The 27,298-nt window shown below is 30.6% G+C and overlaps 1 protein-coding gene across 1 annotated transcript in view; it reads left to right on the forward strand.

The window, feature by feature from the left end:
* The window catches only part of LOC117172367, a 504,467-nt gene that overhangs the window by 131,472 nt on the left and 345,697 nt on the right, over positions 1 to 27,298 (forward strand). Inside the window, exons 3-5 of the mRNA XM_033360222.1 lie at positions 1,825 to 2,074; positions 11,529 to 11,739; positions 22,839 to 24,043. Coding sequence (XP_033216113.1) covers positions 1,825 to 2,074; positions 11,529 to 11,739; positions 22,839 to 24,043 — 1,666 coding nt within the window. The remainder of the gene's footprint in view (positions 1 to 1,824; positions 2,075 to 11,528; positions 11,740 to 22,838; positions 24,044 to 27,298) is intronic.

The raw sequence follows: 27,298 nt of genomic DNA on the forward strand, positions 1-27,298 counted from the left end.
TACAAAAATTTAATAAAAAAGTACAAAAGTACTAATTTCCACAATTTGAAAATTTGTATAACTTTATATAATTATTTTTTGTTTACTTTGTTGTAAAAACCTACAAGGCCTTCCAGAATGATATAATACTGCAACATTCTGATCGAAAGTCAAAACGAGATTTTAAATTAAAAATTTTAATTAACCGGAAAGAATGTGTAGAAAACGGGACTTTTCTTCTGAGTGCCAGAAAATTATCTTTCTCGAAGGTGAAGAAATTTGTCCTCGGAGAAAATATTCGAAAAGCACTTTCTGCTTGGGAGATAAAAGTCGAGCGCTTCTTTTTCTCGATTAGGAGTTTGTCGACTAAAAGCACCACAACTTTATAAGCAGTGTAGTAAGTTGAGAAACTGTGTGGATAAAAGTTACCCACGGGAGTTACTTCCTTTTTATCAAGACGAGGTCGAACCCACTTTTAGGAATACATCAACATGAATGCTGACTCTCAATTTTCGACCTACAACCTTCAACCTGAATTTCAATTTCTACAGAATTTCACACTTTCCGCTCTTGTCTTCTCTCTCAAGTTTTCGAATACGCAGACATAGTTTTGATAAAAATAAAAAAAAATAGCAGAAAAAGTACATAAAAGGGAAAGAGACTTGATATCGCGTTCGCGTTGCAACGCAGCGGTGCGAGGAAAATAACGAGACTGAAACGCACGATAAAAGTGCAAAGTTTCGTTTGAGGCGGTTATTCAGCCCTCAGAGAACGTGCATCGCCTCTAAAATTCCCTGCAAATTCTGCTGTGAGTATAACGAGGCATTGCGTAAGGAGAAACAACTTTATCAGAGTATTTTGCACTATTTTCATCCCGGAATAAATAATTTTCTTTTTTTTAATTTTAGATATTTTGCTTATAAATAATAATAAGCTTCAAATTTATTGATCCATTCATTCATTCACTTTGTTTGTATTATTGCTGCTATGTTTAATTTTGCTTTTTAGAGTAAAATAAGTGAATTAAAAAATTTTCTTAGTTTCAAAATCCTAATTTAAGGGTTCGTGAGTTTTAAACGAAGTTTGCAATTGTTTGCTTTTTAAGGCCTTAAAAATTCAAGACGAAATTCGAGACACGATTCGAGACGAGACTCGAGACAAGATTCGATACGAGGTTATGTTCGTGACGAGACTCGAGACATGATTAGAGACGAGGCTCGGTACAATACTCGAGACAAGATTCGAGACGATACTCAAAACGAGACAAGGATCGAAGCAAGATTGGAGACATTATTTGAGACAAAATTCAAGACAAGATTTAATTTAAACTCCAGAAAATCGTTAAAACTTATTATTTAGCTTTTTTACAAATAATTTAAGTCAGCAAACAGAACATTTTTATCTTTTTCGCGAAAGAAATTTTTTTCATCCTACATCTTTGAGAATAGCTTATAGAACTTATTCTGCTACAAAATATCCCTCACTTTTAACATTTATCCTTGTTGTAAATAATTTAAGTTAAAAAATATAAAATTTTCATGTTTTCTTTGTGGTAAAAATTCTTTTTATCTTCTGTGTATAGTAGCAGTTTATTAAACTTACTCTTATTCTAATTTCTTTTTTTATAAGTAAGGTAAACAGTAAAAGAATCTCGTTTTAAAAATTCTTGAGATTCAAGATTTAAAAATTTGTGTTTATAAATTTTATAATTGTTAATGTTTTAATTATCAGCAAATAAAAACCCTTGTACGTGAGCGCAATCCGTGCACGCGTGCTGTTTTTGCTATTTTTAAAAATAAATTTGTAATTAAATTTTTTAACATTTATTTTTATTTTTTATTTCAGAATGTGCAGGCGTCGTCGTCGCCTGCATCAGTTCAGGTCCGTAACAAAGGCGGAGGCGATGGGACGGCATCGATATCAGGGAGTCGTAGAAGAAGTGGCCCCCAAGGATTACGATCCCCAGCAGCAAAACGGCCACTTTCCGCCCCGGTGGCCCTTCAGGGCTGGCTCCACAAACAGGGTTCCGAGGGCCTTATGCTCTGGAAAAAAAGATGGTTCGTCCTCTCCGAATACTGCCTCTTTTATTACAAAGGTTCGTAAAAATATATATTAAAATTAAATTTACCCATTTCTTAGTTCATTTTTCAGTATGGATCTACTATTTAAGCTTTAAAAAAAAAATAATTTTTAGTTATTCATTGATTTTTTGATTTTCTTATAATATTTAAAATAAGAAACGAGACTCGAGGCGAGATTTGAGACAAAATTCGAGACCAGACTCGAGGCGAGATTCAGGACCAGACTCAAGACGAGATTGAGCATGAAATTTGAGACGATATTCGAAACAAGACTCAAGACGAGATTCTAGGCAATCCTGTGGGCAAGACGAGATTCAAGACGATATTTGGCACCAGACTCGAGACTCTTAGCCAACTCAGTCAAATTTTTCCCCTCCCTGTCCCTTCTTCCTTTTTCCTATTCTCACTTCGTCTCGAACCTCTTCTCTAATTTTGTCTCGAGCCTAGTCTTGAATCTCGTCTCGAATTTTATCTCGAATCGAAAAATCGCCCTATTTTTTGAAAAAAAGTTTTAAAAGAAATGTTGGTACCCTATCCTAAAAATTTTGTTAGAACCTAAATTTCTCATTGGCTTTATTTTTAACTCTGGACTCGAGTTACTCTAATTGAACCAGTTTTGTGATGTAGCGTTCACCAAATTGCACTACGACGTTGGTGACACATGGAGAGAACGAGACCTTAAAGCTAGTTCAAGCAAGTTTCCTTGAAATACTTGCGATTTATGCAACCCTCGTTTGTACTCTTTGAATGTCTTCCGAGTTCAGAATTTAGTTCCTTTCTCTAGTTTAAATACATGCAAGGTGGATGAAACTTTTTTCATATTTTTGCACATCAAATGGAACCATTTTATGCCATAAAATTACATCTTGCTAAGTTAAGGCATTTTTAGAATTTTTAATATCTAAGGGGTAGAAAAGGGATATATTTCGGAAGAACTAAGGGGGTTTGAAAGGATTTTAGAGATTGTCAGGTACTTTAGAATATTTCATAGAATTTCAAGTATGTTTTATTTTTCTTCTAATTTCACATTTTTTCGTAAAAAAAAAGATAACCAACAAAATAGGAATTTTTCGAAAGAGCAGAAAAAATTCTATAAAATAGAAATTACCATCTATAGATAAAGCAAATTTCCACTCCTGAGCCGAAGTATTCTTGAAATTAGGCTAACAATCTCTTATAAAAAATGATAGCGAGGTTTGAGGAAATTGATACTATTCTCAAATTGCACCAGGCTTGACTGCGAATTGCGGTAAAAAATTCAATTTTCAGTTTAAAAATAAAATCATGTTTCGATGATATTAAGTTTCTGAATACGGAAACATAAAGTTTAATGTAAAAATAATTAGCCAATTTCGAGAAACTCGATCGAGGATTTTGAGATTGAAACATTTTGTTTAATGTCTTGGAAATCCTCGAAAACCTGGAAAAGTCTTTAAAGTTTTATCAACAAAAGTTATCAAGGTTTGAGGAAATGGATGTGGAAGTTGAAAATTTAAAAGTGACACTTCAAATAGAACTAGGCTTTACTGCGGATTGCGAAAAAATACCATTTTTAATTTTAAAACAAATTCAGAAATCCGATATATCAAGTTTCTGAATATGGACGAATAAAGTTTAAAGTAAAAAAGTCTTTAAAGTAAAAGTCTTTGAACTCTTATCAACGAAGATATCAGAGTTTGAGGAAATGAATGTGGAAATTGAGATTCTCAAAGTGCCACCAATCTAAAATTGTACTCGGCTTTACTGCGGATTGCGATACAAAATTCAGTTTTCAGTTTAAAAATAAATTAAATGATGCTGCCCAGATAACAAGTTTCTGAAAACGAGAAAATAAAGTTCGATTTAAAAATGTTAACCAATTCGGAGAAAATGGATCTAGAATTTTGAGATTAAAATAGGGTGTTCAGCGCCTTGGTAATCTTTAAAAAACAGGAAAAGTCTTTGAAGTTTTATTAACAAAAGTTATCAGGGTTTGAGGAAATGGATGTAGAAGTTGACAATCTCAAAGTGATACTAATCTAAAGTTGGACTAGGTTTGACTAACTAAAATCTAAAATCGGACCAGGTTTGACTAACTAATATCTAAATATGGACCCGGCTTGACTGCGGATTGCAATAAAAAATTTACTTTATTTAACGTCTTGAAAATCCTGGAAAACTTGGAAAAGTCTTTGAAGTTTTATCAACAAAATTTATCATCATCACTAATCGAAAATTGGAACAGGTTTGACTGCGGATTGCGATACAAAAATAAATTTTCAGTTTAAAAAAGAAATAAAATCATGCTTCCGAGATATCAACTTTCTGAGTGGAAAACCTTAAAAACGTGGAAAAATCCTTGAAGTTTTATCAACAAAAGTTATCAAGGTTTGAGAAAATGGATGTGGAAGTTGACAATCTCATGGCGAACTAATCTAAAATTGGAACAGGCTTGACTGCGGATTGAGATCAAAAATGCAATTTTCAGTTTAAAAATAAAATCATGCTTCTCAGCTATTAATTTTCTGATTACGGTAATATAAAAATAAATAAAATAATAAAATTGACAAAATAAAGATAAAAATTATTATTTTTTTAATTGAAAACTGAAATATTTTTGTTAAAGATTCATAATTTTTGTTGAAAATTCATTTTATTGATTGAAGATTTTACTCTTTTGTTCAAAATTAGTTTTCTTCTGTTTAAAATTTAATTTTTTAACTTAAAGTTTAAATATTTTATTATTTGTTGAAAAATGCTAGTTTTTACTTGGAAATTTATATTTTTTGGATAAAAATTCTACTATTTGGTAAAAAATTCGTGTTTTGGTTAAAAAATTCAACTGTTTTGTTGACAATTTCTCTTTTTGGTTTTAAAATATTATTAACGCAGTAAACAATTTAACTATTTGAAATATATTTTCGAATGAAAATGTATTTATTTTTCAATTAAAAATTCAACTGCTCATGTAAAAGTTGAATTGTTTTGTTAAACCTTTTTTTCTTTGAAGATTAATCTTTTTTTTTTGGAAATTTAGCTATTTTGTTGAAAATTCTTCATTTTTCTGCTGTACTGCAACCCTTGACTTGTGCTGTTTCTTAAGTTTTTATCGAAAATTAAAACTATACAAAGCACAACAATAATTTTTTTTTAATTCACTTAAAAATACAACTATATTTTTCTTGTCATCTATTTAAATTATTTTTAGGTTCCTATAGAACCCGTTTTAGTTTTCTGTACTTTTTTTTTAAATTTCCCAACCAGAAAGAATGTTTAAAAAAAATTCAAATATTGAAATACTGGTACAGAGTTGTACATTCCGAAATACAAAAATAAAAATGTCGCTCATAATTTTAAATAATTTAAAATTGCCCTGGACGACTCGTGTCAAGAATACGAAGCTTTTGCTCAGAATAGGAAACGCGCATTGGTAGAAGGTAGAATATGTACCTATAGGAGTAAAAAGAAAGAAAGAAGATTGCTGAAATCGTTTAATAATGCAGATCACTCGAAAGCCCACACTTTTGCGCCGGAAGCGAGTTTTCCATCTTTTTTTCTTGTTTTTGTTCGATTTCTTTTCTATTCACCTATGCTCTCGTTATAGTTAAAGAGGTGCTTTTATCCTTTTGATGAATCAATGTTTCTAGAAGCAAAAACCATAAAGGGATACTTAAAAAAAGCTCTTTTCTTGTTTAAGTTTTATAGGTCAAAAACCTTTGATGATAGTCTCTTTTTAATTACTTCATCCATTTTTATCTATCCTCGTTCCACCTCTTTTTAATTTTGTTATTTTCATTCAAAATCAACTTAAAAAGATGAGTCAAAAAAGGTTTTCGTATCCCATTATTTCCCCTAGTACCCCGTTTCTTATTTTTCCTCCCTTCTTTTACCCTCCTTCCTATACTTCCCCTCCCTGCACTTTAACCATCGCTTCACCTACCTTTCACCATCGCTTCACCTACCTTTCAACATCGCTTCACCTCTCTTCCCTAAATTCTTCCTCATCTTCCCCCTTTTAGAAATAAAACTACCTTCCCCCAAATATTCCCTAACTCCCCCTACCTTATCATTTTTCTCAGTTTCCTTCCTATCGCTTTGCCTACTTCACCTCCCTTGTGTTCCTCTCCCTTCCTCCAGGAGATGATGAGAATTAGAATTCATTTTAATTTTTTTTTAATATTCTATTGAGAATTTATCGAAATTGTTTTGAGGATTGAAATGTTTATTTGATTCAATTTTGTTTAATTTGCAACAATCAACTTTTCAAGAGATGAAAATTCAAGTATCAATTTTCTGCAATTTGCATCAGTTGAATTTGTAAAAGTTAATGATTCATTTTTATCCAATTATCAATATTTTAAAATGCAATTTTTTTAAATTCAAGTAAACTGTTGAAAATTGAAGATAATTGAAATTTGAATTATAATCCTTTGAAAATTGCAGATATTGATCAATGATTTTTTCACAGATGAAAATTCACTTCTTGAAATTTTAAAAAAAGAGTATTCAAATGTTGAAAATGGGAGAAAATGAAATTTTAAACAGTTTCAAATTGAAGAAAATCGTCAATTTAATGATCAACAGTAAAACAATGCTGAGAATTTGAGTTAGTTTAAATATTAACTGTTGAACGTTGAAGAAAATTGAATTTTTAACTGTTGATAATTGAAGAAATTGATCATTGAATTTTTGACAGATGAAAATTCAGTTCTTGAATTGTTGAAAAGTGAAGAAAATTAAAGATTCAACTACTGGCAATTTGAAGAAAATTCAATGATAATTTTTTTTTAATTTTCAACAGTTAAAATTTCTATTGTTTTATATTGAAAAAATTGAATATTGAACTGTTTGAAAATTGAAGAAAACTGAATTTTCAACTGCTGGAAAATTTAAAAAAATTTAATTTTCAACTTTTTAAATTTACGGAAATTGTTAATTGAATTATCAACAGTAGAAAACTGTTGGAAATCAGTGAGAATTGATAATTGAATTTGAACAGGTAAAAATGCAGTTGTTGAAAATTGAAGTAATTGAATATTCTAATGTTGAAAATTGGATACAACTAAATATTCAACAATAGAGAATTGAAGACAATTCAATTATAAACATTTTTCAGTTTTCAACTACTAAAATTTCTATTGTAAAAAACCGAAGAAAATTAAATATTCAACTGTTAAAAATCTGATCAAACTAAATGATCAATTTTCCTCAATTTTGAACAGTAAAAATTCTATTACCGAGAATTGAAGAAAATTGAATATTAAACTGATGAAAATTGGAGAAAATTCAATTATCAATTTCGTTCAATTTTCAAAATCTAAAATTTCGATTGTTGAAAAGTGAAGAAAGTTGAATTTTTAACTGTTAACGATTGAAGAATGTTGGCCATTGAATTTTCATCGGCTCAAAATTCTGTTGTTGAAAACTAAAGAAAATTAAATATTCAACTACTGAAAATTGAAGAAAATTAAATGATTCTTCCATTTTCAAGAGTTAAATTTTCTATTTTTATAAATTGAAGAAAATTGAATATTCAACTGTTGACCATTGAATTCGAGAAAATTAAATGATCAGTTTCCTTCAATTTTCAACAGTTAAAATTTCTATTGTTTGAAATTAAAGGAAATTAAATATTCAACAGTCTGAAAACCAAAAAATTGAATTTTCAATATTTACGAAAATGAATTTCCAACAGTAGAAAACTGTTGAAAATTGTAGAGAATTAAACATTGAATTATTAACTGTTGGAACTTTAAGAAAATTGAATATTTAAGAAAGTTCAATATTTAAATGTTGAAAATTTGATAAAATTAAATGATCAATTTTTTACAATTTTAAAGAGTTGAAAGTTCTATTGTTGATAAATAAAGAAAAATGAGTATTTAACAGCTAATAATTGAAAAAATTGAATATTCAACTGTTGAAATTTGTATAAAATTAAATTATTAATTTTCTTTAATTTTCAATGGTTGAAAATTTCTATCGTTAAAATTAAAAAAAAATGGATATACTACTGTTATATTGTAAAAAAATTAATTTTCAACTTTTGAAAATTGAAGAAAATTGATAATTGAATTATGAATAGTAGAAAAAAATTTTAAAATGGAAGAGAATTGATAATTAAATTAAATGCTGAAAATTGAAGAAAATTCAGCATGGAATTTTGAATAGATGAAAATTCAGTTGTAGAGAATTGAAAAAAAATCATTATTTAGATGTAGAAAATTTGAGAAAATTTAATTTTCAACTGTATAATTCAAGACAATTTTAGGGTAAATTAAAATTATGATTATATATTTTACAAAATTTGTTTCAAGAGAATGGTAAACACAATTTTAAAATATTAAAAAATATTTCCAAGATTGTCAATACAAAATCTGGAAGGTAATTTTGTTAATTTTCCAGAATTTTCTCAACATTTTAGGAAAAAACGGATTAATTTTTAAAGAGATTTAGAAATTTTGTACATAATAAAAAAAAATATAAAAAATTTGCAAGGATTTTATAAAACTTAAAAATAATATTAGATTTTTGATGATTTCAAAATAAAATTCTAAAATTTTTAAAAGATTTTATAGGGTTTCCATTTTAGGAATAATTCGTGTCAGTTAAAAATATAATTAGGAATTTGAGAAGTAATTTTTTTAAATCCTCTAAAATAAAAAAATAAAATAAAAATCAATTCTTCAAAAATAGAAAAATTTATTTTGTTCGGAAATTTTTTTCCCTTAAAATTATAATTGTGTACATTTGTTGTTTCTTTTTTGATTGTCAAATATTTTACTGGCCAATAATTTGTCTTTTTAATTGGATTACATTTTTTCCCCCTGAGGATTTAACTATTTCGTTGAAATTATTTTTTTTATGAATTCAACTGCTTTTGATGTAATATTTCAAACATTTGGGACTAAAAATATCAATTAATACATTTATCTTAAAAAAATAATCTTTTTTGTTTAAAACATCAACTATTTGGCTGAACATTAAGTTTTTTGTTAAAATTTGGATTGGACATATCTCAAATTTTGAAGAACCTCTTCAAATTTCCTGAGCAATCTTGAAAAAATTATATTTATGGAACCTTAAAAAGAAATATACTTAAAAAATAAAGAGTTCGAACTTTTTATGTTGTATTGATAATTATTTTTTCGCTCTGATGCTGCTAGTAGGGTAAAAAGTTAAAATATCGCTTTGTCATTTTAAAAAAAAATAATGCTCTTCTGATCTATGACTCTTGATGACTTCTTAAGCTCTGCACCTGGGCTGATTGCTCGAGAGATTGATCAGCTACTTGGGTCAGATAATTGTTGTCGAATGAATACCGCCCCCCCCCCCCTCTCCCAGAAAGGGATTTGACCTAATGGTATAATAATAATTATATTTAAACAACATTTTTAAAAAATAAAATTTCTATCAGTTAAAAATTAAAAGCTCTAGAATGCACGCCTTTTTAAATAGTAAATTCCAGATTTGCATCACTGTGATCTGAATTACTAATGACAGATTTGCAAACCCTCCTCACCTTGACTTTCTTCAGTCTCCAGAAGGGACGAGTTTTCAGTGAGGGTTAAATATTTACGAGAATACGAAACTTACGAGCCAAACTTTTCAAGAATAACTACCATCTTCCCTGTTTCTTTTCTTCAGACTTTGCATACACTTTCAAGAACTTTTTCTCACAGTTCGTTCATCTACTTTCGTTTAACTGAGATATTTCTTTTATGTTGAATTTTTTATGTTATTCTTGTCGACTAGGGTAGTGATATATTTTTTGTGGATTGAATGGCTGTTTTCGATCTGCTAGATCGAAAAAAATGGCTTCTATTTTTTAGCTGTGAAAAAATCCTCTTTAGCTCCGCTGGGATTCGAACCCAGGTAGGTCTATAGATTGCCGGTCCAGTCATAGCACCAGTCCCACGAGGCGAGATATTAAGTTTGAAAAAGTTACAGAGTGCGTATTTCTGAACTGATTTTAAATTTTATTTTTTTAATTTAAAGCTGAATAATTTTCAAAGAGAGTCTGTCGATTGAAAAGCAATTTCCTTTTGTGTTTATTAGATTTAGAAAATTACAAAAAAAAGCATAATTTTTTTTTATTAACTACTTTGCTCTATTTATTAACATTTTATCAGAAATACCTAAAGTTAGTAGATATAAGGTTCACGAAAAAAATTTTTTAATATAGATTAAATTCCCTAATTTCTTCGTTATAAACAAATTAAGGGATAAAACTGATATTTGCTACATTTTTGGTATTTGAATACAGTATTCCTACTGATTTCCGCGTCAAATTAGGTCAAAGTAATGAATAATCATGAGAAAGAACTAAACGATTACAATTTTCATTATTATATATAATTGTTATAAATAAATTCAATCATAGTGAATTTATGAACTTAGAAAGTTTTTATTTTTTACGGAATAATTTTCTTTCATCTCAAGAATAATAAATTTTCAGAAAATATTGCCATTCAATAATAATTTATATTGTTATTAATAACTGTTATAAACAAATTTATTTCGCATTTTTTATAATAGATCATTTTTCTTTTTATTTGAGTCATACTAGCAGAATAATGTTAGCACAGAGGATATTGACATTCAGGAACAATTATTATTTTTATAAAAAAGTTTTAAAAAATTTACTTATATCGTAGTTTTTACTTTTTATTTTACTTACTCCGCGACTTCTTAGAAATAGTAAATTATTTTTCTCTCTGATGTCAGTTCTTTTCATCTCAAGAATAATAATATATAAATTTTTAAATAAATTAATATTTTTAAATTTGCAGCCGAGAAGAATAATTTTTCCTTTAAAAAAACGAATTTTTAGTAAAACAGTTGAATTTTCAACGAAAAGAATGGTTTATAAACAACTTTGATAAACTTTCAGCAAAAAAATCAAATTTTCAACCAAACAATTAGATTTGTAATCAATAAATAAAAACTTTTTAAAATATATAAATTTTTAAGAAATAGCTGAATTTTCAAATAAAGAGATAAAATTTCAACTAAAATAAAATATTTTTATCAGAAAAAAATCGATTTTTAATGAAGAAGTTGAAATTTGAAATGAAAGTTTGAAGTAAAAATATATAAAATCATGTTTTTTGTTATTTTTCAACTCAAATAATAAGTCAGTCAACTTTTTTCTTTAAAACTGCCACGGCAGACCTCGGTATAATTAAACTAGTTTCAATTTGAAAATAATAACTTCAAAATCGGGTAAGAAATACAACCTCTGGACTTTTTGAACCTCAAAACTCTTTTCGCCAGACTGGTGTTCTTAACAGACCAGCAATCTGTAGGGCTAGCTAGGTTCGAATCCTGGCGAAATGAGAGAGAGTTTTTCAGAGCTAAAAATTTTCATTTTATTTTTATTTTTGGTTTAGTAGATCTAAAACTAAATTTCCACAAAAAAAACCTTTTATTATAAATTATTCATCTTTTAATATAAAAAATCTCAAAATATAAATTTTTTTGTTTCAGGTCCAGAGGAAGAAAAACTCCTGGGCTCGATTCTCTTGCCATCTTACAGGGTGACAGTGTGCAGACCAGAGGACAAAGTGACCAAGAAATTCGCTTTTAAGGCCGAGCATGCGAACATGAGAACCTATCATTTCGCAGCTGATACCAGAGAGATTATGAACCAATGGGTCAACGCCTTAACTCTTGCTTCCCTGCTTCAAGATCCTAATCCGTAAGTAGCCAGATGCAAACTTCACAGTATAAAAAAAATTTATCTCAGGTTAAATCTCCCACTCAAATCTCCTCCTTTATAAATGTCCTCCTTTAAATCTTAAATTAAAATTATTAAATCTCCTTAAATTAAATTAAATCTCCTCCTCCTCCTTAAGTTAAATCTCCTCCTCATTTCCCATAACTTCCCCAACTTCCCTCACACTTCCCCTATTTCTTCCACCTTCCACTACTTTCCTTCCCACTCTCACCCCTTATTTCCCCTAATTTCCCTTTTCTCACTTCCACTCACTTCCCTTTCCCTAATTTCCCCTAATTCGTTAACTTCCCCTCACATCATTGGTCCAATTTCTCCTCTCTTGTTTCACATACTTTCTCTCCCCTCGTTTCCCTGTTTCCCCTTATTTCGTGCCTCTACTTTCCCTTTAATTATTTCCCTACTTCTTCCTGATTTCCCCTACTGGATTTCTCATAATTTCCCCTCAATTACTGTATCCTCCTTTCCAGTTTCCCTAGTTTCCCTTTTTCCAAAAACTCAGCTTTTTACTTTCCCTTTCCTAATATTCTTTTATTTCGCCTACTTCTCCCCTTATCGCACCTTATTCTCCTACTTCTGCTATTTAACCCATTTCCTCCTCCATTGTTTCCTTACTTCTCTTACTTACCCTTACTTTATAACCCTATACTATCTCTTTCCGAATTTTTTCACTGGCCTTCCCTCATTTCCCCTACTGCATCTCCCCTCATTTCCCCAAAATTCCTCTATCCTCTCTTACAGTTCCTTTACTTTACCTTCCTTCATTTACCCTACTTTCCCTGCCCTAATCTCCCCTTTTCCCCTTATTTCTGATCCCTAGACTTCCCTTTCCCTAATTTTTCATCACTTTAATATCCCCTTATTTCCCACCACTATGTCTACTTCTCCCACATTTCCCCTACATCCTTACTTTCCCTGCTTACCGTTTTTTCTCTCTCACTTCCCCTACTTTCTCTGTCCTAATCTCCTCTTTTTCCTGTTCCCCTTTCTCCCCATATTTCCCATACCTAGACTTTCCCTCCCATGATTTTCCATCAAATTCTTATCCCCTCATTTCCCATCACACTTTCCATTTTCCCTTTCACATTTCTCTTAACTTCCCCCTTATATCCCCTAATTTACTTTTCCTAATTTCCCCTTTTTCCTGTTTCTCTTTCTCCCCTTATTTCCCATCACTCTTTATACTTCCCCTTTCTTATTTTCCTTAAATTCCCTCTTATTTCCCTTAACTTTCCCCTCATTTCCCCTACTTTACCTGTCGTAATCTCCCCCTTTTCCTGTCCCCCTCTCTCCCCTTATTTTCCATCCCTAGACTTCCCATCCCCTAATTTGTCATCGCTTCCTTTCCCTTATTTTCCATCACTCTTTCTACTTCCCCTTCCTTATTTCTCCTACATCCTTACTTTCCCTAGTTACCTTTTTTTCTCTCCCTCATTTCCCCTTATTTCCTCTACTCCACTCACTTTCCCTTCCTTTACTTCCCTTAACTTCCCCTACGCCTCCCTCATTTCTCCTACTTTCGCTGTCCTTATCTCCCATTTTTCTTGTCCCCCTTTTCCCACATTTCCCCCTTATTTCCCATCCCTAGACTTCCTCTCCCTAAATTTTTTATCACTTTCTTATACACTTATTTTCCATCACTATTTCAACTCTACCTTTCTCATTTCACCTACATCCTTACTCTCCTCACTTACCTTTTTTCTCTTCCTCATTTCCCCTACTTCACTCACTTTCCCACCCTTTATTTCCCCCAACTTTCCCTACTTTTCATATATTTCCCCTACCTTCCTAACTCTCCTTACCCTTTGTTCTCCTCACATCCCTTACTTAATTTCCCCTCATTTACCCAATTTTGCATCCCCTTATTTGACATCACTCGGCTTACATCCCCTCACTTCATTTCACTACTCTTCATTTCCCCTCCCTGATTTTTTATTTGAAATTATTGTATAAAGCTGGTTCCTCCTGAGGATTAAATTTTTATTTAAGAATTTTATTATTTGGTTGAAAATTCAACTTAAAAGAAAGTCATCCGTTTTGGTTGAAAATTCTTTTCTTTTGGTGTAAATTTAATATTTTTTAGTTAAAACTCTAAACGTTTGGTGGAAATTTAATCTCATTTAGTTGAGGAATTCGACTATTTCGTTGTAAAATTAATCTTTTCTAGTAGAATTGAATTGTTTCTTACTTAAAATTAATATTATTAGAGTTAAAATATATATTATTTTATTATTCGATGAGAAATCATCTATATTCGTGGAAAATTCAATTGTAACTTTTCCATTTTTTTGTTGAAAATCGAATTTTTTTAAATTGAACATTGAACTAGTAGAATAAAAATTAAACCAATTTGTTAAAAATTATTTTTTTTTTTCAATTTTCATATTTTTGGTTAGAAATTTAACTATTTTGTTAAAAATTCGTCTTTTTCGTAAAAAAATTAATAAATACTTCAATTTTTTTAAATTAAAATTTAACTATGCCATTTTTGCTTGAAAATTTGATTTTTTCTAATTGAAAATGTAGCTAGTAGGATAAAAGTTACACTAATTTGTTACAAATTAATTTTTTCAGGTCTTTTATCTTTGGTTAGAAACTTCACTATTTTGGCGAAAATTCGGCTTTTTTGTATAAAGTTAATAATCAATTCCATTTTTTTAACTGGATATTTACAAATTTCATTTTTTGTTGAAAATTGAATTTTTTCTAATTGTTAATTTAATTAGTAGAATAAAAATTAAACCAATTTGTTAAAAGTGAATTTGTTCAGGTTTTATATCTTTGGTTAGAAACTTCACTATTTTTTTGAAAATTCGGCTTTTTTTGTATAAAATTAATAATCAATTCAAATTTTTCAACTGGATAATTAAATATTTCCTTTTTGCTTTGAAATAGAATTTTTCTAATTGAAAATTTAACTAGTAGGATAAAAGGTAAACCAATTTGTTACAAATTAATTTTTTCTTTTGTACATGTTTCATCTCTTTGGTTAAAAACGTAACTACTTTGTTGAAAATTCGTCTTTTCCGCAGAAAATTAATAATTAATTTAATTCTTTTATCTGAAAATTTAATTGTTCCATTTTTGCTAGAAAATAGAATTTTTTCTAATCGGAAATTTAACTATTAGGATAACAGTTAAACCAATTTGGTAATAATTAATTTTTTCAGGTTTGATATATTTGGTTGGAAATTTAACAATTTTGTTGAAAATTTCTTATTTTTCGTAAAAAAATTAATAATTAATAATAAAAATTTAACTGAAAATTTAATTACTTCATTTTTTGTTAAAAATTAAATTTTTTCGAATTGAAAATTTTACTACTTGGTTCAAAGTTAAACTACTTCGTTAAAAATGCATTGTTTAACGCAGAATCATTTCAGTTTAATATTTTTCTCTTTGGTTAAAAAATTGAACTATTTTACTAAAAACTCTTTTCTTTTTAAAAGAGTATTTTTGGCAGAAAATACGTTGCAAATTGGCTGTTGATTATTTATCTTTTTGTTTAAAATTCAACTATATTCGGTTGAAGTTTAATCTTATTTGTTTAAAAATTTGACCATTTTGTTGAAAATTCATGTTTTTGTGTTGAGAATTCAACAATTTGTTTTAATTTAAGTTATATTGTTTAAAGCAAACTGTTTATTTAGAAACTCACTTTTTTATTCTTATTTTTTTGTTTAAATTAAACTATTTTCTTAAAAATTCGTATTTCTTAGCCGAAATTTTTATTTAATTATTTTTTAAAAATTCTTATTTTATTTTCTTTAAAATAAACTATTTTTTTTAATTCATAATTTTAGTTCAAAAAGTCTTCTTTATTGTTGAAAATTCGTCCTTCTGGTATGAAAACTCATCATTTTTTGTAAAAATTTAATCTTCTTTGGTGGAAATGAAAAAAGAAATATTTAAGTTTTAATTTGAAATTGTTTTATTATTTGACAACATAAAAGTTAAAGATCAACTAAAAACGATCAATTTCAAACCGAATATTTTTTATTAAAGTAATTAAATTTTTCAATCCAAATATATGAATTTCCAGAAAAAAGGAAAAAGCGAAAAATTTGGAAAGTTTCTTGAAAAGAGGAGAAAAAGATAAATTCCTTTAAAAAAGGAAAAAGTGGGAAATAGGGGAAAGATAGTGAAGTCTTAAGGTGTCTAAATTCTGATTCTAAAGACTGACCCTAACTTTTGGTTGCTGAATAAATACCAACATTCACATGAACGATAATTGTTTCTTGACTCAGGAATTTCCCAACTTAATCCAGTTTCAACTTGCTCTAATTGTTCTCACACCATAGCTGAACTGAGAAATTCGCTTAAGTGGGATCTGAACTTTCCTTTGTCAATCAGCGTCAGGGAAATCAGGGGAAATTGATCAGGGAAACTCAGTGATTTTGATAAAATATTGCTCATTTTTAACGAAGAAAGATCAATTTTTAACTACAGATAGAATTCTTTAATTTTCAGTTTAAAAAAATAATTTTAAACAAACAAAAAATGTTGACAAGATTAATTCAAATAAAAAAATGAATTTTGAACAAAATAGTTGAATTTTCAACTAAGAAAAGAAAAGTTTTTAACCTAAAATGGAATAGCTACACTTTCATAAAAAGAATTAATTTTGAACCAAAGAATATGAATTTTCAGTAAAATAATTAAATATTCAAATAAATAATTTAATTTTCAATCAAATAGTTTAATTATTCACCAAATAGTTGAAGTTTAAATAATAAATATAAATTTTTCAGAAAAAAGTTGATTTACGTCCAAACAGTTAAATTAACAATAAAAATTATGAATCTTCCTCCAAAATTAAATAAATTTTTTACAAAGTAGTTCAACTTTAAATCAATTAGTTTGATTTTTTAACCAAAAGTAAACAAGTTTTAAACGAAACATCTAATATTTGATATTTCAATAAAAAAAGATTCTAATTTTAAATAAAAAACATTTCAAGTCAATAAAAAATACGATTTTTCTAAAAACAGTTGAATCGTCAACCAGATTAATTTTTCAACCAAGAAGATTAATTTTTTATAAGAAAACAAAAATTTCAACAAAGAACATTAATTTTTAACAAAAAAAAAGATCATTTTCAACCATAAATGAAATATTTACATTTTTAGTGTGAAAAATTAAATATTATTTGCAAAAATCAGTTGAATTTTTAAGCAAAAAATATGAATTCTCAAAAAAATGTTATATTTCATATTGGAATCAAAAAATATTTCAATTTTGATTTTAAAAATGTTGATTTCGAACGAAAAAAAAGAAGAATTTTGGTAAAAACAGTTTAACCTCTTAAGACAAAACAAAGTAATTTTTAACCAAAAATTAAATTTCTACCAAAAGAGATAAATTTTCATTTCGAAAGGAAGAATTTTCAACACAAAGAGTTTGATTTTTAACTAAGAAAGTTTTTCAGTAAAGAAAAAAAATTAAATCTTAAGCCAGAAAAACGAATTTAATACAAAACAGTTTTAATTTTCAATAAAAAAGTTAATTTTCAGTCTAAAGACTAATTTTTCATTAGACAGTTTATTTTTAAACTAAAACTAATCTCTTTTTAACAACGGTGATGAATTTTTAAGAAAATAATACAAAAAAAGCACAAAGATTAATAGAATTCTCAACGAAAATTACAATAGTAGATTTTTCAAACAGAAAGACAAAACCTTCAGCAAAAAATAGTTGAAATTTCTGACGAAGAATAATAAATAAAATAAATAGTTCAAATAAAAATTAAAGTTATATTTTTTTTAATTAGCATTTTCTGAAAAAAATCTCCTTCGCTCGGTTGGGAATCGAACCACATGTCTTCCGATTGCCGGCCGGGTGCTTTTCAAATAAGATACTAGAGAGATCATTAGAGAATTTTTTTCTTCAGAAATAAACGCTGTTTTTGACAAGGTGCTGCATTTTATACTTTATTATTATTTTTGTTATAACTTATTTCTATTATTTTGCATATTTTTATTATATTATTATTTCCTTTAAATTGAAGTTTATTTTAATACTTTTTAAAAAAACATGTAAGTAATTGCGTTTAGGGGCTTGTTATAGTTATATGATAAGAGAAGAGGTAGAGAGGAGGTAAAAGAAAGAGGAAAGAGATTCTAAAATTTAAGGCGATGGAAAGAAAAAAAAAGATATCGAGGAATAGGAGAAGGTGGAAATATTTAACATGAGGATAAGGAAAACAGATTTAGAGAAAAGCAGGTAATATATACATGAGGGAGGATAGAGGAATCAAGATACAATAAAAAATAGATGGTATAAGGTGATAAGAACAGAGAAATTTCTAAAATATCTGAAAAAAGGATGGGCACAAATGAAATGTACAAGAATAGCTAGATGAAGACTCAAAAATGAAGTAAAAGAATTAATGTACTGGAACAAGGATGAAAAGACAAAATCCAGAGTGTGTGAATGGGTAGAGAAGGCAAGGGAGATAGGCTCATTTTATGAGATGAAAGGACGAAAACGAATGGCAAGACAATGTTATGAAAATTTTAGGGAAGGAGGGAATAGGAGAAGAATGGTTGAATGATATAGAATGTCGGGGATAGAAACCGCACAGTATGTAAGTGGATAGAGGGACATTCGAGTATGTATAGGATGGTTGTAAAAGAGAAAAGATGGATAAAGGATGATAGCAAGTGTATACTTGAAAAAATTCCTAAGGTGAGGGATTAGGAAAAGGATGGATGAATGTAGAAAAAGCTATCGGTGTTCAAGAAGAAGGATGAGGAGGGAGAAGAGAGGAGAGGATGGCAAGAGAACGCTAAGGAAATTTTAGAGAAAGAAAAAAGGACGAGATGAGGATGTGAAGCAAAAATGCAGAGAGTGAAAATAGATGGCAAGAGAATATTAAGAAAAGTTTAGAGAAGGAGGGACAAGAAGAATAATGGATGAAGGAGGTAGAAAAAGCTAGATGGAAGATGTATGAGAAGAGGAAATGCAGAGTGTTTGAATAGGTAGAGGAGACAAGGGACATGCGCTCATATAATGAGATGAAAGGAGGAAAACGAATGGCAAGAGAATGTTATGAAAAGTTTAGGGAAGGAGGGATTAGTAGAAGAATGGATAAAGGAGTTAGAAAAAACTAAAGGAGTTAAGGTATAAGGACAAGAAGAAAAGAGAAGAAACCGATTATGCAAGTGGATAGAGAAGATATAGAAGCATGTATGTGATGGTTGTGAGAGAGAAAAGGAGGAGGGGGAAAGATAGTAAGAGAATGTAAATAAAATTTTAGGGAAGGATGCCCTGGAATAGGAATGAACGGAGGCGGTAGAAAAAGCTACAAGCGTTAAAGAAGAAGGGTGAGAAGATATGGGAGGATGGCAACAGAATGTTAAGAACATTTTAGGGAAAGAAAGAATAATGAGATGAGGATGAAAAGAGAAAATGCAGAGTTAGTGATTGGGTAGAGGAGCCAAGGGAGTATGTATGACGTCATTTTATGAGATGAATGGAGGAAAATAGATGACAAAAGAATGTTAAGAAAAGTTTAGAGAAGGAGGGACCGGGAGAAGAATGGATGAAGAAAGTAGAAAAAGCTAGAGGAGTGAAAGTAGAAGGATGAGAATAGAAAACTCGGGGTATTTGAATGTGTAGAGGAGACATGGAAGCATGTATGGAATGGTTGTGACAGAGTAGAGAAGGAGAGAGAAAGATAGCAAGAGAATCTAAATAAAATTTTAGGGAAGGAAATCCTGGAAAAAGAATGAATGAATGAGGTAGGAAAAGCTAGAGGAGTTAAAAAAGAAAGATGAGAAGAAAAAAGTAGGGTATGTGAATTGGGAGAAATGGGAGCCTGTATTTGATGGTTGCAAGAGAGGAAAGGTGATGAGGGAAATATAGCAAGATTATGTCTAAAAACTTGGAAGAGGAGGGATTAGGAGAAGAATAGATGAAGGTAAAAAAAGCTGCAGGAGTTAAAGAAGGAGGAGGAGAAGAGACGAGAGGATGGCAAGAGAATGTTAAGAAAATGTTAGGGAAAGAAAAAAGGATGAGGAATTGAAAAAGAAGGATGATAATAGAAAATTCAGATAGTATAAAAGAAGAGTTTAGGGAAGAAGTGGTTGGGAGAAGAATGGATGAAGGAGGTAGAAAGACATGCAGAATTAGTTGTTTTTTTTTTACTCAAGGGGTCTTAAAGCTACACAAAGTGTAGCAACACCATAGGCCAGATTTTAAGTTACTTTATAGACTCAATTTGGAATTACCGAAGACAATCAGCCTAATAATTTGAAACCATCTACACAAATTTGGTCACAAGAACAGTTCCACTAGTTCTGTAAATTGGGTTTCGAGAACTTCTGGAAACTAAACTACCTAACGAGTTGGTTACACCCAGATTGTATAACTAGTTTCTCTTGAGATACAATCTGATTTTGATAGCGGGTGTTTCTAATTTATGAATGTATCTTATCAGTTTTAAAAATTCGTATCAGGGAACAAAAATTTATATTAAATTTATATAAAAATTTATCCTTGATCTGGCCGATTCTTTTAACATATTAGGAGCCTTCCATAAAACTCTTTCCCCGTTTTTTAAAGAATTCTTTTTTTCCTTCTTTTTTTCAAGAAACTTCTCCTTTTTTAGTCCAAAATTTGAACAGAATTAATAAAAGAGAATAAAAAAATTCAACTATTCTTGGTTAAAAATTCTACTGCTTGGGTGAAAAGTTTATTACTTTGTTGAAAATGCAATTGTTTTGTTCAAAAGTTATATTCTCGGTCAAAGATTCCACTATTTCTTTGATAGTCAAACTGCTTTATTAAAAATTAATTTTTTTCCTGAAAATACATCTCTTTGGTTGAAGATTTAAATATTTTGTTACAAATTCGATTTATTTTTGGTTTAAAATTAATATTTCTATCTGAAAATTTAACCTTTCTAGTTAAAAATCAACTTTTTTGTTAATAAATGATCCCTTTTTATTGAAAGTGCAACCATTTTTATATAAAATTCGACTATTTGTTGTAAAATAATTTTTTTTTAATTCAACTGTTTTGTTTAAAACAATTTTTTTTACTTAAAAATTAAACTACTTATTTAAAGATTTATGTATTTTGTTAAAAATTCATGTTTTTGTTAGAAAATTATTAATTTTTTTTGCTGAAATTTGAACTAACTTTTTCAAAATTAATTTTTTTATTTATCTTTTTAGTTGCAAATTTACATACATTGTTGTAATTTTTGTTGTTGTTAAAAATTAATAATCAGTCAAAAGAAAATATCCTAAAATTCAATGTAATTTGTCAGAAATTTTTCTTTGTTGTAGAAAATTAATTTTCTTGGTTACAACAAAAAATATTTTTGATTGAAAAAGCAACAATTTAATTAAATATTAATTTATTTAGTATGAAATTCATATCTTCCTTTTGTTGTTAATAATTAATCTTTTTTGTTACAAATTTAAAAATGTTGGTAATAAATCATCCTTCTTTTATTGAAAGTTCAACTATTTTTATATGAAATTCGACTGTTTGGTGTAAAATGATTTTTTTTTAAATTAAAATATTTTGTTTGAAATACTTTTTTTTACCTGAAAATTCAACTACTTGGTTGAAGATTTATGTAGTTTGTTGAAAATTTGTCTTTTTGGTAGAAAATTAATTTTTTTGTTTTGAAAATTTAACTATTATGTTGTAATTTTTGTTGTTAAAATTAATAACCAGTCAAAAGAAAACATCTGAAAATTCACGTATTTTGTTCAAAAATTGTCTTTGCTGTAGAAAATTAATCTACTCGGTTAACAAATAATATTTTTGGTTGAAAATTTAACAAATTGGTTAGAAATTAATTAATTTAGTTTAAAATTTAACTTTTCCTTTTTTGGTTGAAAATTTATCTTTTTTGTTCAAAATTCAACAATTTTGTGAATAAATCATTCTTTTTTTATTAAAAATTAAACTATTTTGATATGAAATGCGGCGTTTGGGTGTCAAATAAAATTTAAATAAGTAAAATAAAAGTCGTTTGTTAAAAAAAACTTTTTACCTGAAAATTCAACTACTTGGTTAAAGGCTTATGTATTTTGTTGAAATTTCGTATTTTTTTATAAAAAATTAATCCTTTTCTTTAAAAATTCACCATTTGGTTGAAAATACAATATTTTGTTAAAACATTGATCTATTTTTGAAATTTTTTAAAATTGTTGGTTAACAAATAATCTTGATATTTTGGTTAAAAATTCAACAATTTTGTTAAACTTTTTTTGTTTACAGATTCAATTATTTGGTTTGAAAATGAACTTTTTTGTCGAAAATTGCTATTGATAGAATATCCAAAGTTTTTGCTAAAAACGAACTTTTTTTGTTAAAAATTAATTTGTTTAGTTTCAAAATTCTATTCTTTCAGAAATTCGTCAGCTATTATATTTTTCATTGAGAATTCACCTTTATTGTTTGAAAATTCAAGTACTTGGTTGAACATTGAAATATTTGGTTAAAAATTCGATTTTTAAAATTAATTTTGTAAATTAAAATTTCAACTATTTGATTGAAAGTTGAATTAATTTATTAAAATTCATTTTTTGAATTGAAGATTTATCATCTTAGTTAAAAATTCGTCTCTTTAGTTGAAAATTGAACTATTTCATTAAGTATTTGGTTGTAAATTACTTTTTTGAACGAATATTCAACTACACCAAACTCTCGGTTTCAGTCCAGTTACGGCGGTTGCCTTCAAATAACCTTGCATTGATTTGGGGGGGGGGGGGGCGAAACGCAAACCGTGAGGGCCACCTGAATTGTTTTTAATTGGAATATATATATATCTGTATATTTAATATCGTAACCACTCTGGCCCTGCTCACCTGAGAAACTGCGGGAGCCAGCAGTTCTAGGAAGGCCAAGAACGGGGTGACTGAAAGCGAGAGTTTGGTGTATTCCATAGTTGGTTGTAAATTGATGTTTTTATTTAATTTAAAAGAATTTATCCTCCTATTTTTGTGAAAAATCTCCCTAATTTAAACTGGTTTGAGATACTTTTCGTCTCTGAAGCCTGGTATCGATACATTTGAACTGATTAAAAAATATCTTTATTCCAGAAGAGGAGGTGAGGCATCATCGCCCCTGGACAATGCAGGACCAGCAGATGGCGATCGCAGCGCCAGACCAAGTGTCTCCTCAATCTCGTCAATTTTGAACCAAAGTGCCGACGATAGCGATTCCGGTTTTCATGGCTTCCAGTCTCGAGATGATCCCAGTCACACTTCCAACAACAACTCGAGTCCAAACAGTGTAAACACCGCCTCCTTTCCCAACCTGAGTAACAACGGGAATGAGCTTGGAAGTGGGAACTTAAATATAAATTTGAATCCGAATTTAAATCAAAATGGGAACAACAACGGACCAAGTGAAGCTCAACCACAGCCAATGGTGAACGGTTGGATGCAGCAGTCATCTCAGTACGGACAACCAGGACCTTCCCAACAATATGGTCAATTTCAGATGCAAATGGGCCATTCTCATCAGCACCCGGCTCTTCTACATCAGCACCAACTTCAACACCTACCTCAACCTCATCTTCAATCCCACTCCCAAACTCTTCAATCTCACTCCCAAGTTCTCCAGTCACACTCCCAAGTTCTTCAATCTCACTCCCAAACTCTCCAATCCCACCAAGTTCTTCAATCCCACTCTCAGGTCGTTCAAACTCATCAGGTCGTTCAAACACATTCCCAACCAGTTCACAATCAGCACCCAGTTTCACCTCAACAACCTGGACCCAGCAACAGCACTGTCCACACTGTTCAGCCAATGCCAAGAAATTATGGCCAGCCAGTTTATGTGAACACACCCCCGAAACCCAGGAGACTGACTGAAGATTCCCAAAATTACTCTCCATCGCCTGATCCCGATTTCCGAAAGTCCCCGGTGTCGCCTGATGTGAGAAAGATGAGCAAAAGTCCGATAGACTATGAGAGAAGTAGCGCCCATTATGGGACGAGAGGAGCACCTCAACAACAGTCGATCAGAACTGACAAGTCGGGCTTGAATTACGGAATAAATTACAGTCAGGAGAGGCGAACACCCGATAATTATGGAAGGAGTGCGAAACCCAGGTCTGGGAGGGGAAATGGAGACTATGAGGATGTCTATGGAGCTCCTCAGCTTTATCAGAGACCTGCTGGTCCTGTTGGGTATACCAAAGCACCTGCTCCAGCACCCATTCCGATTCCGGTCTACGCGCAGCAGGTTCCGCATCAGCAAGTTTCGCAACAGATAGTTTACAGTGTCTCACCTCAAGTTGGTAAGTGTGATTTTCACTCTCTTTTCCTTACACTACTTACTCCTTTTTAATTCTAGCTTCTCTTCTCTCCTTCTTTCCCGTTTCCCTTTCCATCTTTTTTTTATTATCCACTTCCCCTTTCCTTTTCCACTTTACCATTCCCCTTTGCGTTTACCTTCTTCCTTTCCCCGTTCCTTTTACACTTTTAATATTTCCCCTTTTATTTGATTTTTTTCCTATTTCCCCCTTTTATGTTTTCCCATTTTTCCCCTTTTCTTTTTTCTTCCCCTTTTTACCGTTTCTCCTTTTTCCCATTCCCCTTTACAGTTTCCTTGTTTCCCTTTCATTTTTTTATTTTCCCGTTTCCCATTTTCTTTTTACTTTTTTAACTTTTCCTTTTTCGCTTTAACATTTTCGCCCTTTCTACATTCTCCTTTAGCGTTTCCCCTTCCCCTTTTCGCCTTTCCCATTTCCATTTTTTACATCCTTCGTTCTCTTTACTTTTTTCCTTTCCCATCCGTTTACTATATTCTTCTTTTTCTCATTCCCCTGTACCTTCGCTATTTCTCCCTTTCCTTCCCCATTTAATTCTTTCCTTTTCACTATTTCCCCTTTTTCTTCTCTTTCTCTGTTGCCTTTACCCTTTTCCTCTCATTTCCCCCTTTTCTCGTTTCTTTTTCCCTTTCCTTTTCACCCGTTCCCATTTCCCCTTTTATTTCTCTCATTTTTGGTTTTTTCCCCTTACCTTTTTCTCATTTTTCCTTTACTGTTATCCGCCTCACCCTTTCCCATTTCCTCTTTTTACCATTTCCCCTTTTCCTTTCTCAGTACCCTAACCCTTTCCCCTTTCCTATTTCCCTTTTCCCCTTTTACTTTTCTCATTTTGCTCTTCCGCTTTTCACTTTTTTCTATTTCACCCATTAATTTCCCCTTTCTTCATTCCCTTCACTCATTTTTCCTTTCAAAATGCCCCTTTGACCTTTTTCATTTTCTTTACCCCTTCTCCTTTTTCCTCCACCTTTTTTTATTTTCCCCATTCCCCTTTACAGTTCCTCATTTCACATTCCCCTTTTCAGCCTTATAATTTCCCATTTTCCTTTCCTCATGCTTCTGTTCCATTTACCCCTTTTCTCTTTCCTATTTCCCCTCTCTTTTTTCTCATTTCCCCCTTTTCTTTCCCTTTTACAATTTTTTGCAATTCTCTTTACCTTCCCCCTTCCCCTTTTCCTCTTTCTTATTTTGCATTATTATTTTTTTGCCTTTTCTTTTTTCCTTTTCTTTTTTCCTTTTCTTTTTTCCTTTTCTTTTTTCCTTTTCTTTTTTCCTTTCTCTTTTAACCTCCCCCCTTTTCCCTTACCATTTTCACCTTTTCCCTATTCCGCTTTAACGTTTCCCTTTACCATTTCTCCATTTTACCCTTTACCATTTTCCTTTCTCCGCTCCCTTTGTCCCTTTTCTCTTTCCCCTTCCCCCTTTTACTTTTCTTTTCCTTTCGCCATTTTCTCCTTCCTCCATTCCCCTTTGCAGTTCCCCTTTCCCTTTTTATTTTCTCCCCTTTTCTTTTTTTCCTTTCCCTTTTTACCTCTCATCCCTCTTTATTGACCATTTTTAGTTCTTGCTTATTCCTCTTTACCGTTTCCCTTTCCTATTTCCCTCGTTCACCTTTTTCCATTTTTCCTTTCTACATTCCCTTTGCCTCCCTTCTCTTTCCCTTTCCTCTTGTTCCTTTTATTTTCCATGTTACCACTTTTTCCTTTCCCCACCCCCCTTTAAAGTTCCCCTTTACCTTTCCCTTTTCACCTTTCCCTATTCACCCTTTCTCCGATTTTTTACCCGTTTTCTCTTTCTTATTTCCTATTTTTTCCCTCTTTCTTCTACTCTTGCCCTTTTTATATTCCCCTTGTTACCATTTTTCTCTTTCCCTTCCTCTTTTCACCCTTCACCCATTTTTCTCTTTTAACATTTTATTTTTCCCCATTTTGTATTTGCCTAATCCTTTTCCCCTTTACGGTTTCCTTTCTCTTCCTCTTTTCACACTTTACCGTTTTCCCTTCCCCTTTTAACTTTTTCACAAATACCCTGCCCCTTTTCATACACTACCATTTCCCCTGTTTGTTTCTCCGTTCCCTTTACACCTTTTATTTTTCATATTTTCCTTTTTTCCCTTTCATTTTTCCTTTTCACCTTTCTACCCTCTTACCATTGTCTCCTTTTCTCATTCCCCTTTTCACCTTTCCGTTTTCACAGTTTACTAATTTTTTTGTCCCTCTTTCTCCGTTCCCTTCACCTTTTTTCTCTTTCCCATTTTCCCTTCCCCTTTGATTTTTTCTCTCCAATTTCCCCTTTCTCTTTCCTCTCTTTGACTTTTCCCCTTTTCACTTTAACATTCTTTTCCTCTTCCCCATTCCCCTTTATCAGTTCCCTTTCCCTTCTCCTTTTTCCCTTTCCGTTTTCACTTTTTCCCTTTCGCATTACCCTTTTTCTGGTTCGCATCTTCCCTTTTCCCCTTTTATTTTTCTCTTTGCCCCTTCGCCATTTTTTTCCTTTTCACCTATTTACCTCTCCTCCTTTTCCCTGTACCATTTTCTCCCTTTTTCCTTTCGTTAATATTTTATGATGAAGTGTTCAAAGAAAAACCAATTCAATTGACATAATATATAGTTGTCACTTTTGCCGGGCGTCCCACGACGGCTCACGTGCTTTTTAAACTACTTTCTTCTCAGAGAATTATCTTGTACATGGAAGCATGTGTCTTCATGCAGACACTTTGCATTTTCTCTTCTCTACCTTCTACTCTAACTCCTCTAGTTTTAGGAGATATTGAAGCAGAAGTACGCTATGTCGATCGAGGGATTCATTAAAAGGAAGAGACATTAGAGGAAAAGCCATATAGAAATAGGGTAAATCTTAAAAAATCCGAAAATAATAAGATCATTGCCGGAAAAAGATATGTTCTTAAGGAATGATCAAAAGCATAATGGAAAAGAAAATAGGACTGGTGGTGAATGAAAAGAGTCAGGAGGAAAGGGAAAAGGAAATAAAGGAATTAGACGAGAAATGGCCGAAATCAGGAAAGAGAGAAAATGGGGAAAAGTCCAGGAAAATAGAGGAAAAGAGAGAGGGGGAGAGATTGGGCGAGGGAGGTGGGATAAGAAAGACGGGAAAAACATGGGCTTATAGGTAAAAAAGATTAAAAGTATATGATTGGATTGGGACGAAGAGAGGAAATAGTAACATGCGAAAGGACGGAATAATTGGTGGAATAGAGAATTTTTG

Source organism: Belonocnema kinseyi, chromosome 5 (genome assembly GCF_010883055.1).
Source record: "Belonocnema kinseyi isolate 2016_QV_RU_SX_M_011 chromosome 5, B_treatae_v1, whole genome shotgun sequence".
NCBI lineage: Eukaryota > Metazoa > Arthropoda > Insecta > Hymenoptera > Cynipidae > Belonocnema > Belonocnema kinseyi.